A 14,658-nucleotide genomic window follows, 5' to 3' on the forward strand; every position below is an offset into this window, starting at 1 on the left:
TGGCCAGAAATTAAAGAAGCAGCACATATTATATCTAATGATAATGGATTTTTCATAGAATTTGTCCACTCAATGTCGTCGTGATCTCGCTGCTCGAGTTTCGAAACAAAATTTAGATGAACTAATCAATGACTTGATAAAAGACAGATATGTGCAGTTAGAAGAGAAGTGACAATGAAAATCGATATGAATAAGCCTGCCGCGTGCTTCCTAGTACAAGCCACATTTTTAGTATATAGCTTCAATCAAGATGGCATACTTTTTTGATGGAACTTATTTCCTGTCTTCAAAATTATGCAAGTTTTCCAACACTATTAACTTTTAATAACCAATTCAAAACTGATACAGTTTACATATTTAGAATCTGAATAATTTTCTAAATGTATATATTGTTGTTGAAACTTCTTTTTTTAGAGTTCTGGCCACTACTGACATGAGCCACTTACATTTTGTTAGAACCAACTGTCAAATATGGAAAAACTAAATAAACACAAAACCCAGTATTTCCATTTTAGCACCAATAAAAAAAGTTTATCATGTCTCCTGCCATTTTCTCCTGGTAAGTTTTCTGAAATTATTCAAGAATCACCTTCTACCCCTCTATCTCTCCATCTTATGTCTTGGTGTGAATATGAACGAAAGTTTTTTATGTTACAAAAGAAAACATTTTCTATATTTTCTTCTACAATAAGAAGAGAGCTATTACTCCACAGCACCCTTAATCAGACAGTTCAAATGAAAAGAGATTAGAGATAAAATCCTTCCTTCACCCCGTCCTCAAAGACCTTAATTTATATTTACCTGAACGCTTATAGAGAGTTAGACAATACCGGTAATAAAATGCACTTTTTTAGGTTTCTGGCACCCATTCTTTTGCCTTTGCAATGACCCATCGCCTTTACCTCATAACAACTGCTTCGTAATGATACATCACTCTATGTAATTTTGGGAACAATCAAGAAAATCAACTTTTTAAAATGAAACATTAAGATATATGTATAATTCAACCATTGATCCTGTATTGACTGCGTGGCGTTTTAGGAACAAATGCGCTACTATGCGGTATTACTTAATCTGAAACAGGAAAGCTCAGTATACAATATTTTGATACTTTTATATCGATTGGCTATCTTTTAATTTTCTTTGGAAGCAATTTGGCCCTCTTTGGGAATCCGTGTAAAGATTTGGAAAGACCCGTCATATTTCTTATGGTAAAACAAATGTAAAATTTCACACTGTTGCATATAGGAGTTCAAAACTTGTACAGTAAGGTACTTTGATATGCTGAATTTAATAGTATAACTTTTATCAAGGTGACTCACAGCTTAGGAATGTTTTTCCACTTTTTTGAGAATCGGGCAAATTTCCTCAGGCTAATAACTCTTGATGTGAAACTTTAAACTTAAAAAAATTTATGTTCAAAATTAGCAAAAAAAATCTTCTGATATATTAATTTATGCCAAAGCTCTCGTTTTTTAAAGATTCAGATACTATTAGCCCAGGTCACTCTTTACCTATAACTTGTTACCACGAACGGTTTGATTGAAATGGGGCGTAAACTTTCTCTCTCACCCAGCCTTTTTTGATCAGCGATATTTCTTGTAGAGGTGACACGGCATATGCATCCTTAGTTACTGCGAAATTTACGCTTCAACCAACCCATTTCTCGTATCTCTTTTTAAATCATTTGCCATTCCCACTTCCCTTCATTTTCTATGTTGCTCCCTTTTGAGGGATTCTTATCTTCTATCTATCTATATATATAAAAATAAGTTGTCTGTGTGTGTGTGTGTCGGGTGACGTCATGTTTGTGTGTCGACTGACGTCATGTTTGTCGACTGAAGTCATTATAAGGATTGAGCTGTATGCGTCATGAAGTTGTTTGTCGACTGACGTCATGTTTGTCAACTGATGAAATTACATACCGGGACACCGGGACCCAAATGACGACCGGGACACAGGAAATATAAATTACGACCGGGAACCTCAAAGAGAAATTACAGACTGGGACACCCGGACACAAATCACGACCGGGACACAGGGAATATAAATGACGACCGGGACATAGGGACACAACTACAACGGGGACGCCGGGGGCACAGGCGGGATATATAAATGACGACCAGGACACAGGGATTGTTCGAATAGAAATTACAGACCGAGACACAAATGACGACCGGGACACCAGAACACAGGGAATATAAATGACGACCGGGACACTCAAAGAGAAATTACAAACTGGGATACCGGGACACAAATGACGACCGGGACACAGGGAATATAAATGACGACCGGGACACAGGGACACATCATTAGAATAATGAGGTATAGATCCGAATACGGATTGTTTTTCCCATGGACAATTATGTGTTGCATGTTCAAGAGTCAGTAAACCTGACAATCTATTTATATGCACAGACAATGGGACAGCGAAGAATATTGTATATTCGCATGTTTTACGTAGTTAAAACATATATATATATATATATATATATATATATATATATATATATATATATATATATATATATATATATATATATATATATATATATACTAGCTGTTGGGGTGGCGCTTCGCGCCACCCCAACACCTAGTTGGTGGGGGCGCTTCGCGCCCCCCCCAAGCCCCCCCGCGCGCGTAAGTCGTTACGCGCCATAATAGTTACGCGCCATTGTAGTTGTGTCCCTATGTCCCACCTGTGAATATAGATATATATATATATATATGGTTTTAACTACGTAAAACTTGCGAATATACAACATTCTTTGCTGTCCCATTGTCTTTGCATATAAATAGATTGTCAGGTTATCCCCCTGTTTCCCCCGGTGTCCCCGTTGTAGTTGTGTCCCTGTGTCCCGGTCGTCATTTATATTCCCTGTGTCCCGGGTCCCGGTCATCATTTGTATCCCGGTGTCCCGGTCTGTATATACATTCGTTTTTTAGTTTTGTTTTTCTCCTTTATTTTTTTCCTTTTTTTTTCTTTTTTAGCTTATTTAGATTTTTAGATTTTTTAGTTTTTTTTATTAGTTTTTAGTTTTTATTTCTTTTTTGTTTTTTTGTCCCGGTCGTCATTTATATCCCCCTGTTTCCCCCGGTGTCCCCGTTGTAGTTGTGTCCCTGTGTCCCGGTCGTTATTTATATTCCCTGTGTCCCGGTCGTCATTTGTATCCCGGTGTACCGGTCTGTATATACATTCGTTTTTTAGTTTTGTTTTTCTCCTTTATTTTTTTCCTTTTTTTTTCTTTTTTAGTTTATTTAGATTTTTAGATTTTTTAGTTTTTTTATTAGTTTTTAGTTTTTTTTTCTTTTTAGTTTTTTTGTAGTTTTTACCTTCTTTTTAGTTTTGTTAATTTTTTTTTTTACTTGTGTCCTGGTCGTCATTTATACTCCCTGTGTCCCGGTGCTTTGTTGATTGCTAATCGAACATTCCTTTTGTCCTGGTCGCTTTCTCTTTGAGTGTCGTCATTTATTTTTTTCTTTTTTAGTTCTTTTAGTTTTTACCTTTTTTAGTTTTTTTTTAGTTTTTAGTTTTTTTAGTTTTTTACCTTTTTTTAGTTTTTTTAGTTTTTTAGCTTTTTTATTTTTTTTATTAGTTTTTAGTTTTTTTGTAGTTTTTGCCTTTTTTTTTTAGTTTTTTGTCCTGGTCGCTTTCTCTTTGAGTGTCGTCATTTATTAGTTTTTTCCTTTTTTTTTAGTTTTTTATTGGTTTTTACCTTTATTTTAGCTTATTTTTCAGTTTTTTCCTTTTTTTTAGTTTTTTTTTATTTTTTATTTTTTTTAGTTTTTTACCTTTTTTTAGTTTTTTTAGTTTTTTTAGTTTTTTAGCTTTTTTACTTTTTTTATTAGTTTTTAGTTTTTTTTTGTAGTTTTTGCCTTTTTTTAGTTTTTTCAGTTTTTTTTTTAGTTTTTTATTGGTTTTTACCTTTATAGTTTTTTTAGTTTTTTAGCTTTTTTATTTTTTTTATTAGTTTTTAGTTTTTTTTGTAGTTTTTGCCTTTTTTTAGTTTTTTCAGTTTTGACGTCACCTAATCCAGTTTTTTCAGGTGACGTCACCTGACACATCCATCCACACATCCATCCATCCATCCATCCACAGACAACTTATTTTTATATATATAGATATATATATATATATATATATATATATATATATATCTATTCACAGGTGGGACACAGGGACACAACTAGAGTGGCGCGTAACTAATATGGCGCGTAACGACTTACGCGCGCGGGGGGATTGGGGTCGCGCAAAGCACCCCACCAACTAGGTGTTGGGGTGGCGCGAAGTGCCACCCCAACAGCTAGTAAGATATAATTCTAGGATACTTCGGAAGTGACATTTGAAAAAGATCAGTATATTAAAGCATTTATTACCCTTGTTTGCAGGCACATTTTATTCCTCCAGTCGATTCCACCTCGCAAAGTTGTTGGCAACCTCCATTTCTAATGCGGCAGAATTGAATTTTACCGCCATTAATTGTACTTGAAGCCACTAAAATCAGATTTTCTGTAAAAAGCAATGTTTACTCATCATTCAGACTACACTTTACACAGTTATAAACAGTAAATATTGCCGAGGCACATTTAATTCCTGCACCCAATTCTATCTCGCGAAAATGTTAGTGTGATAACCTCCATTCCTAATATTACGGAGAAAAAAAATATTTACATAGCAAAAATAACATCAGGATATAATTACATTACTATATTTTCCACTATTACTTCAACAAGGTTTAGGTTTTCTTTTTAAACAAGATGCCAATTTTTCCAAAAAACATATGGAAACTATATATATATATATATATATATATATATATATATATATATATATATATATATATATATATATATATATATATATATATATATATATATATATATAAATAAATAAGTTGTCTGTGGGTCTGTCGAGTGACGTCATGTCATCATGTCGTCATGAAGTTAGTTGTCATCATGTTTGTTATGACGTTGACGTCATTAAAGGTATTTAAGAAAATCGTTCAAAGACAAATTTTTAATTGTAAGAATATCGTGGACGGAAAAATGTTTAATTATAAAATGACCGAAGAACCTACAATGGCACGCGACTTGCCGTAAAAAAAAAAAAAAAAACAATGGAAAACCTAATAGATGCCACAATCTTGACAGGGCCTTATGAGGGTGAGGCTGTTCTTATTCCTCGCATTCCCATGATTCCAACGGATCTGCTTTTTCAATTTAAAAGATTGCAATTCCCAATTCGATTAGCATTTGCAACCACCATCAACAAAGCTCAAGGGGAATCACTAGAAAAATGCGGTATAGATCTTAATACAGATTGCTTTACCAATGTACAATTGTATGTTGCATCTTTGAAGGTCGGTAAACCTGACAATCTATTTATACGCACAGACAATGGGACAGCGAAGACTGTTGTATATTCACAAGTTTTACGTAGTTAATTTGTATTGTATCTATCTATCTATCTATCTATATAAAAACGAGTTGGGTGTATGCATGTTTGTTTGTTTGTAAAAAGAGCGTTTGCATATGACGTCATTATTAGTACATACGGCTTTGTATATGGACAGACAATGGGAAAGCCAAGAATGTTGTATATTCGCAATTTTTACGTAGTTTGAAACACATATATAAATCTATCTATATTCACAGGTGGGACACAGGGACACAACTACAATGGCGCGTAACTAATATGGCGCGTAACTAATATGGCGCGTAACGACTTACGCATGCGGGGGGGCTTGGGGGGGCGCGAAGCGCCCCACCAACTAGGTGTTGGGGTGGCGCGAAGCGCCACCCCAACAGCTAGTATATATATATAAATAAATAAGTTGTCTGTGGGTCTGTCGAGTGACGTCATGTCATCATGTCGTCATGAAGTTAGTTGTCATCATGTTTGTTATGACGTTGACGTCATTAAAGGTATTTAAGAAAATCGTTCAAAGACAAATTTTTAATTGTAAGAATATCGTGGACGGAAAAATGTTTAATTATAAAATGACCGAAGAACCTACAATGGCAACAGCCGAGGAAGCTGCTCAAAGATTCTATGCCAAAAAACTTGCTGCTGATAGAGAAAGTAAGAAAAGAAAGCGTGCCGAGGAAAAAATAAAAAAAGGAAAAAACTGAAAAAGAAAGGAGAAAAACAAAACTAAAAAAAATAAAAATAAAAATAAATAAAAACTAAAAAGGTAAAAGCTCCAAAAAAACTAAAAAGATAAAAGAAAAAAACTGAAAAAACTAAAAAAAAGGTAGAAACAAAAAAAACTAAAAAGAAAAAAAGTGGAAAAACACAAAAATTATTTCATCATATACCAATTCAAAAACGAATGTATATACAGACCGGGACACCGGGACACAAATGACGACCGGGACACAGGGAATATAAATGACGACCGGGACACAGGGACACAACTACAACGGGGACGCCGAGGGGCACAGGGGGATATATAAATGACGACGGGGACACAGGGAATGTTCGGTTAGCAATCACCATCAACAAAGCTCAAGGGCAATCATTAGAATCATAAGGTATAACTAAAAAAAACTAAAAAAAAGGTAAAAAAACTAAAAACTAAAAATCCGGTCTATACAGACCGGAATTCCTCGGCACGCTTTCTTTTCTTACTTTATCTATCAGCTGCAAGTTTTTTGGCATAGACTCTTTGAGCAGCTTCCTCGGCTGTTTGTAGGTTCTTCAGTCATTTTACAATTAAACATTTTTCCGTCCACGATCTTATTACAATTAAAAATTTGTCTTTGAACGATTATCTTAAATATCTTTAATGACGTCATCGTCGTAACAAACATAACGACAACTAACTTCATGACGACATGATGACCTGACGTCACTCGACAGACATAAGCCACAGGGTCCTTTTGTAATTAACGAAAATTATTTTCAAATATCATGCCTGTTTATTGGCTTTTTGTGGCAATAATATCCCTTTTAATAATTACATCTATTTTGAATCCTGATAAAACGGATCTTCAAATCAATGTTACCGCCGAGTGTTTTGAACTCCTATCCTTCAAATTCGAAAGAGTACATCATAGCCACTTCGCTGCGATAACTGTTAGAATACAATTTATTATTAAATATGTGATCAACATGGAGTGGTAGAGAACTTAGAGATGACTTTTCTAAAGGATAAGTATGGAGAAAAAGTAACAAAAAATGCTTTTATATTGGGAATAAAACTCGCCAGAACATTGAGACAATAAAAAGAATCAATGTTGGCTCGACTATATTTTCTTATAATATAAGGGAAATCTTTTATAATCTGAAGATCTAGAAAATTTACAATAAGACCTTAGAGTCATAATACAGAGAAACACATTACGCTATTTCCTTAGAAAATGCAAAGGCATCAAATTTGGCTCTGATTTTCATTTGCGATCCCATTTCCGTGCTTCTGCAATCTTTACTTCAAAGTATATATCAAAAAAAGTTGAAAACAAATCTGCAAGGTTAAAAAATGAAATTAAACATGGGATTCAAGTTTAAAAATTCTGTTAATTTTGACAATGGATGATAAAAAGCGCTCCATATTTGTGGAACTATATGCTAAGGGAAAGTAAATACACTTGACAGTGTAAGATGACTTAAATGTGTTGGGAGTGCCAAGTCAAAATGGGTCTTTATACCTTATTGCTGGATCACAGGGCACGGCTCTTTTTGCACGAGTTTTTCCATTCTACATAAATATTAGTCTGCTGACGATCCATTTGCAGAAAGCTTATATGGAACTTCCGATAATTGAGAATTACTCATATATTAAACAAACAAATAATAAGCATATACACAGGGGTTGTTTTTGGGCTGCCCTCCTTTTCAGAACCTAAAGGTTTCAAAACCTTTACAATGACTTATTTATTAGTTTGCCTTTTTTTATATTTTTTTAAATTTTTTGAAAATATACCTATAAAATACTTTTGTTATAATTTATGACTTAAATGACTGTGAATATTTCAAATAAACAGTGAATAACATCCTCTAGTATATTTTGTATCACTGTATAGATACACATTGGTTTCCTCCTTCAGAGGGGGGGGGGAGGTCGCAATTAAAAAAAATGATGAATAGGACAATACTCTACGTAGAGGGAAAAAAAGAAAAAAACACACAAACAACAACAAAAGTCTGACACACAGGCACGCACAGGGGCATGGAGAGAGAGACAAGGACACAGAGAGGAAAAAACAAAACACAAACAAATAACCATACAAAGTCACACATACAGGCACGCACACAGTCAGACTCACAGTAACGGAGAGTAACACAAAACAACAGAGGGCATTCAGGTACAGCCCAGTCGATAATTATAGCTTGAGTAGATGTGTTCAAATCGGATCTATGTCTAAACTTTGTCCCTATTGCAGAAGGATTGAGCATTATGACGTCATATATGTATTTTGTATGTTTGTATATTACGTCATTATAGGAATCAAACAGGCTTGCGGCTCAGAGAGATAATGCCAAACAAGAGCAACGTAAAAACAGGGTTGCGGCTAAAAGAGAAAGTAACAAAAGAAAGCGTGCCGAGGAATCACAAAAACAATGTGAAAACAGGCTTGTGGCTCAAAGAGAAATTACCAAAAAAAAATGTGCCGAGGAAAAAAAATTTTAAATGTAAAAACTGGTAATTGCACCAATATTTCAATATATTTTGACAATGGATTGAAGCAATTTGAAAACCTTAAAACATAAACCCAAAAGTTTGAAGTTTATTAGAAACTAGCTGTTGGGGTGGCGCTTCGCGCCACCCCAACAACTAGTTGGTGGGGGCACTTCGCACCCCCCAAGCCCCCCCCGCGCGCGTAAGTCGTTACGCGCCATATTAGTTACGCGCCATTGTAGTTGTGTCCCTGTGTCCTACCTGTGAATAGATATATATATATATATATATATATATATATATATATATATATATATATATATATATATATATATATATATATATATATATATATATATATATATATATATATATATATATATATATATATATATATATATATATATATATATATATATATATATATATATATATATATATATATATATATATATATATATATATATATATATATATATATATATATATATATATATATATATATATATATATATATATATATATATATATATATATATATATATATATATATATATATATATCTATATATATCTATCTATATAAAAATAAGTTGTCTGTCTGTCTGTGGATGTGTGGATGGATGTGTCAGGTGACGTCACCTGAAAAAACTGGATCAGGTGACGTCAAAACTGAAAAAACTAAAAAAGGCAAAAACTACAAAAAAAACTAAAAACTAATAAAAAAATAAAAAAGCTAAAAAACTAAAAAAACTATAAAGGTAAAAACCAATAAAAAACTAAAAAGGCAAAAACTACAAAAAAAACTAAAAACTAATAAAAAAAGTAAAAAAGCTAAAAAACTAAAAAAACTAAAAAAACTAAAAAAAGGTAAAAAACTAAAAAAAATAAAAAATAAAAAAAAAACTAAAAAAAAGGAAAAAACTGAAAAATAAGCTAAAATAAAGGTAAAAACCAATAAAAAACTAAAAAAAAAAGGAAAAAACTAATAAATGACGACACTCAAAGAGAAAAAAAAGGCAAAAACTACAAAAAAAACTAAAAACTAATAAAAAAAATAAAAAAGCTAAAAAACTAAAAAAACTAAAAAAAGGCAAAAACTACAAAAAAAACTAAAAACTAATAAAAAAGCTAAAAAACTAAAAAAAATAAAAAAAAGGCAAAAACTACAAAAAAACTAAAAACTAATAAAAAAAATAAAAAAGCTAAAAAACTAAAAAAACTAAAAAAAACTAAAAAAAGGTAAAAAACTAAAAAAACTAAAAACTAAAAAAAAACTAAAAAAGGTAAAAACTAAAAGAACTAAAAAAGAAAAAAATAAATGACGACACTCAAAGAGAAAGCGACCAGGACAAAAGGAATGTTCGATTAGCAATCAACAAAGCACCGGGACACAGGGAGTATAAATGACGACCAGGACAAAACTAAAAAATCTAAAAATCTAAATAAACTAAAAAAGAAAAAAAAAAGGAAAAAAATAAAGGAGAAAAACAAAACTAAAAAACGAATGTATATACAGACCGGTACACCGGGATACAAATGACGACCGGGACACAGGGAATATAAATGACGACCGGGACACAGGGACACAACTACAACGGGGACACCGGGGGAAACAGGGGGATATAAATGACGACCGGGACAAAAAAACTAAAAAGAAAAAAAAACTAAAAACTAATAAAAAAACTAAAAAATCTAAAAATCTAAATAAGCTAAAAAAGAAAAAAAAGGAAAAAAATAAAGGAGAAAAACAAAACTAAAAAACGAATGTATATACAGACCGGGACACCGGGATACAAATGACGACCGGGACCCGGGACACAGGGAATATAAATGACGACCGGGACACAGGGACACAACTACAACGGGGACACCGGGGGAAACAGGGGGATGTAAATGACGACCGGGACACCGGGACAGGGAATGGTCGATTAGCAATCACCATCAACAAAGCTCAAGGGCAATCATTAGAATCATGAGGTATAGATCTGAATACAGATTGTTTTCCCATGGACCATTATATGTTGCATGTTCAAGAGTCGGTAAACCTGACAATCTATTTATATGCAAAGACAATGGGACAGCAAAGAATGTTGTATATTCGCAAGTTTTACGTAGTTAAAACCATATATATATATCTATCTATATTCACAGGTGGGACATAGGGACACAACTACAATGGCGCGTAACTATTATGGCGCGTAACGACTTACGCGCGCGGGGGGGCTTGGGGGGGGGCGCGAAGCGCCCCCACCAACTAGGTGTTGGGGTGGCGCGAAGCGCCACCCCAACAGCTAGTATATATATATATATATATATATATATATATATATATTTATATATATATATATATATATATATATATATATATATATATATATATATATATATATATATATATATATATATATATATATATATATATATATACTAGCTGTTGGGGTGGCGCTTCGCGCCACCCCAACACCTAGTTGGTGTATATATATATATATATATATATATATATATATATATATATATATATATATATATATATATATATATATATATATATATATATATATATATATATATATATATATATATATATATATATATATATATATATATATATATATATATATATATATATATATATATATTGTGTGTTTTTAACTACGTAAAACTTGCGAATATACAACATTCTTTGCTGTCCCATTGTCTGTGCATATAAATAGATTGTCAGGTTTACCGACTCTTGAACATGCAACATATAATGGTCCATGGGAAAACAATCCGTATTCAGATCTATACCTCATGATTCTAATGATTGCCCTTGAGCTTTGTTGATGGTGATTGCTAATCGACCATTCCCTGAGTCGCCATCGTCATTTATATATCCCCCTGTGCACCCCGGCGTCCCCTTTGTAGTTATGTCCCTGTGTCCCGGTCGTCATTTATATTCCCTGTGTCCCGGTCGTCATTTTTGCCCCGGTGTTCCAGTCTGTGATTTCTCTTTGAGTGTCCCGGGTGCCATTTATATTCCTTGTGTCCCGGTGTCCCGGTCGTCATTTATATCCCCCTGTGCCCCCCGGCGTCCCCATTGTAGTTGTGTCCCTGTGTCCCGGTCGTCATTTATATTCCCTGTGTCCCGGTCGTCATTTGTATCCCGGTGTCCCGGTCTGTATATACATTCTTTTTTTAGTTTTGTTTTTCTCCTTTATTTTTTTCCTTTTTTCTTTTTTTTCTTTTTTAGTTTATTTAGATTTTTAGATTTTTTAGTTTTTTTATTAGTTTTTAGTTTTTTTGTAGTTTTTACCATTTTTTTTAGTTTTTTTAGTTTTTTTTTTTTACTTATGTCCTGGTCGTCATTTATACTCCCTGTGTCCCGGTCGTCATTTGTGTCTCGGTGCTTTGTTGATTGCTAATTTATATTATATTTATATTTATATTTTTTATATTTATTAATATTTTTTTAGTTTTCTTTTTCTCTTATTTTTCAGTTTTTTCCTTTTTTTAGTTTTTTCTTTTTTAGTTTTTAGTTTTTTTTTGTTTTTTACCTTTTTTTACTTTTTTTAGTTTTTTAGTTTTTTAGCTTTTTTAGTTTTTTTATTAGTTTTTAGTTTTTTTTTAGTTTTTGCCTTTTTTTAGTTTTTTCAGTTTTTTTTAGTTTTTAGTTTTTTACCTTTTTTTAGTTTTTTTTTAGTTTTTTAGCTTTTTTAGTTTTTTTTCTTTTTAGTTTTTTTTTGTAGTTTTTACCTTTTTTAGTTTTTTTTCTTCTTTTGTATTAGTGTGAAATAATTCAGACGTCATATGCGGACAAACACGACGTCACTCGACAGACAGACAGACAGACATAACCCACAAACAACTTATTTTTATATATATTTATTCATATTTTTTTAGTTTTCTTTTTCTCTTTTATTTTTCAGTTTTTCCTTTTTTTTTAGTTTTTTTCTTTTTTAGTTTTTAGTTTTTTTTAGTTTTTTACCTTTTTTTAGTTTTTTTTTAGTTTTTTTAGTTTTTTAGCTTTTTTAGTTTTTTTATTAGTTTTTATTTTTTTGTAGTTTTTGCCTTTTTTCATTTTTTTCAGTTTTTTTTAGTTATTAGATTTTTACCTTTTTTTAGTTTTTTTTAGTTTTTTAGCTTTTTTAGATTTTTTTCTTTTTAGTTTTTTTTGTAGTTTTTACCTTTTTTAGTTTTTTTCTTCTTTTGTATTAGTGTGAAATAATTCAGACGTCATATGCGAACAAACTTGACGTCACCTGATCCATCCACAGATCCACACACAGACAACTTATTTTTATATATATAGATATTTTTAACTACCTTTCTAACTTGCGAATATACAACATTCTTCGCTGTCCCATTGTCAGTGCATATAAATAGATTGTCAGGTTTACTGACTCTTGAAAATGCAACATATAATTGTCAATGAGAAAAACAATCCGTATTCAGATCTATACATCATTATTCTAATGATTGCCCTTGAGCTTTGTTGATGGTGATTGCTAATCTAACCACAGGGAACATTCCCTGTGGCCCCGTCGTCATTTATATATACCCCTGTGCCCCCCAGCGTCCCCGTTGTAGTTGTGTCCCTGTGTCCCGGTCGTCATTTATATTCCCTGTGTCCCGGTCGTCATTTGTGTCCCGGTGTCCCAGTTTGTAATTTCTCTTTGAGTGTCCCGGTCGTCATTTATATTCCCTGTGTCCCGGTGTCCCGGTCGTCATTTGTGTCTCGGTGTCCCGGTCTTTAATTTCTCTTCGAACAATCCCTGTGTCCCGGTCGTCATTTATATATCCCCCCTGTGCCCCCCGGCGTCCCCGTTGTAGTTGTGTCCCTGTGTCAAGGTCGTCATTTATATTCCCTGTGTCCCGGTCGTGATTTGTGTCCCGGTGTCCCAGTCTGTAATTTCTCTTTGAGTGTCCCGGTTGTCATTTATATTCCCTGTGTCCCGGTCGTCATTTGTGTCCCGGTGTCCCGGTCTGTAATTTCATCAGTTGACAAACATGACGTCACTCGACAACATAACACACATAGAACTTATTTTTATATATATATAGATAATACATATTTATATATATATATATATATATATATATATATATATATATATATATATATATATATATATATATATATATATATATATATATATATATATATATATATATATATATTATATATATATATATATATATATATATATATATATATATATATATATATATATATATATATATATATATATATATATATATATATATATATATATATATATATATATATATATATATATATATATATATATATATATATATATATATATCTATATATATAAAAATAAGTTGTCTGTCTGTCTGTGGATCAGGTGACGTCATGTTTCTGTGTTGACTGACGTCATGAAATTAGTTGTCGTCATTTTTGCTTTGACGGTGACGTCATTAACGGTATTTAAGACATTTGTTCACGGAAAAATGTTTAATTGTAAAATGACTGAAGAACCTACAATGGCAACAGCCGAGGAAGCTGCTCAAAGAGTTTATGCCAAAAAACTTGCTGCTGATAGAGAAAGTAAGAAAAGAAAGCGTTCCGAGGAATCACAAGAACAGCAAGAAAACAGGCTTGCGGCTAAAGAACGCAAAACCGCGCAGTTAGATGAAAATCCACCTGGACAGCGAGGGTCAAAACATATCAAAACTGAAAATGATAGCGATGATGATTGGGTTTGAGATTTTGACTTGGATAAGGTCATCAATGCCTACCAGATTTAAGTTAAAAAAAAAACAAAGGTTCGTCGATATGTACTTCATAGTGACGCTGAAAAATAAAGAAGAAAAAGAAAACTGAAAAAAGAAAAAAGGTAAAAAACTAAAAAAAAAACTAAAAAGAAAAAACACTCAAAGAGAAATTACAGACCGGGACACAAATGACGACCGAGACAGAGGGAATATAAGTGACGACCGGGAACCTCAAAGAGAAATTACAGACTGGGACACCCGGACACAAATCACGACCGGGACACAGGGAATATAAATGACGACCGGGACACAGG

The 14,658-nt window shown here is 32.5% G+C and overlaps 1 protein-coding gene across 6 annotated transcripts in view; it reads right to left on the minus strand.

Annotated features, from left to right (window-relative positions):
- Positions 1–14,658, minus strand: part of LOC136040303 (multiple epidermal growth factor-like domains protein 6) — an 88,757-nt gene that overhangs the window by 36,710 nt on the left and 37,389 nt on the right. For 3 of the 6 annotated variants that reach the window (XM_065724575.1, XM_065724566.1, XM_065724555.1), the window contains one exon: positions 4,378–4,495. In XM_065724575.1, coding sequence (XP_065580647.1) covers positions 4,378–4,495 — 118 coding nt within the window. Of the gene's footprint in view, positions 1–4,377; positions 4,511–14,658 lie in introns of all 6 variants that reach the window. The other 3 variants (XM_065724570.1, XM_065724561.1, XM_065724548.1) reach the window with 1 other exon arrangement.

This window comes from Artemia franciscana, chromosome 2 (genome assembly GCF_032884065.1).
Source record: "Artemia franciscana chromosome 2, ASM3288406v1, whole genome shotgun sequence".
Taxonomy (NCBI): Eukaryota; Metazoa; Arthropoda; class Branchiopoda; order Anostraca; family Artemiidae; genus Artemia; species Artemia franciscana.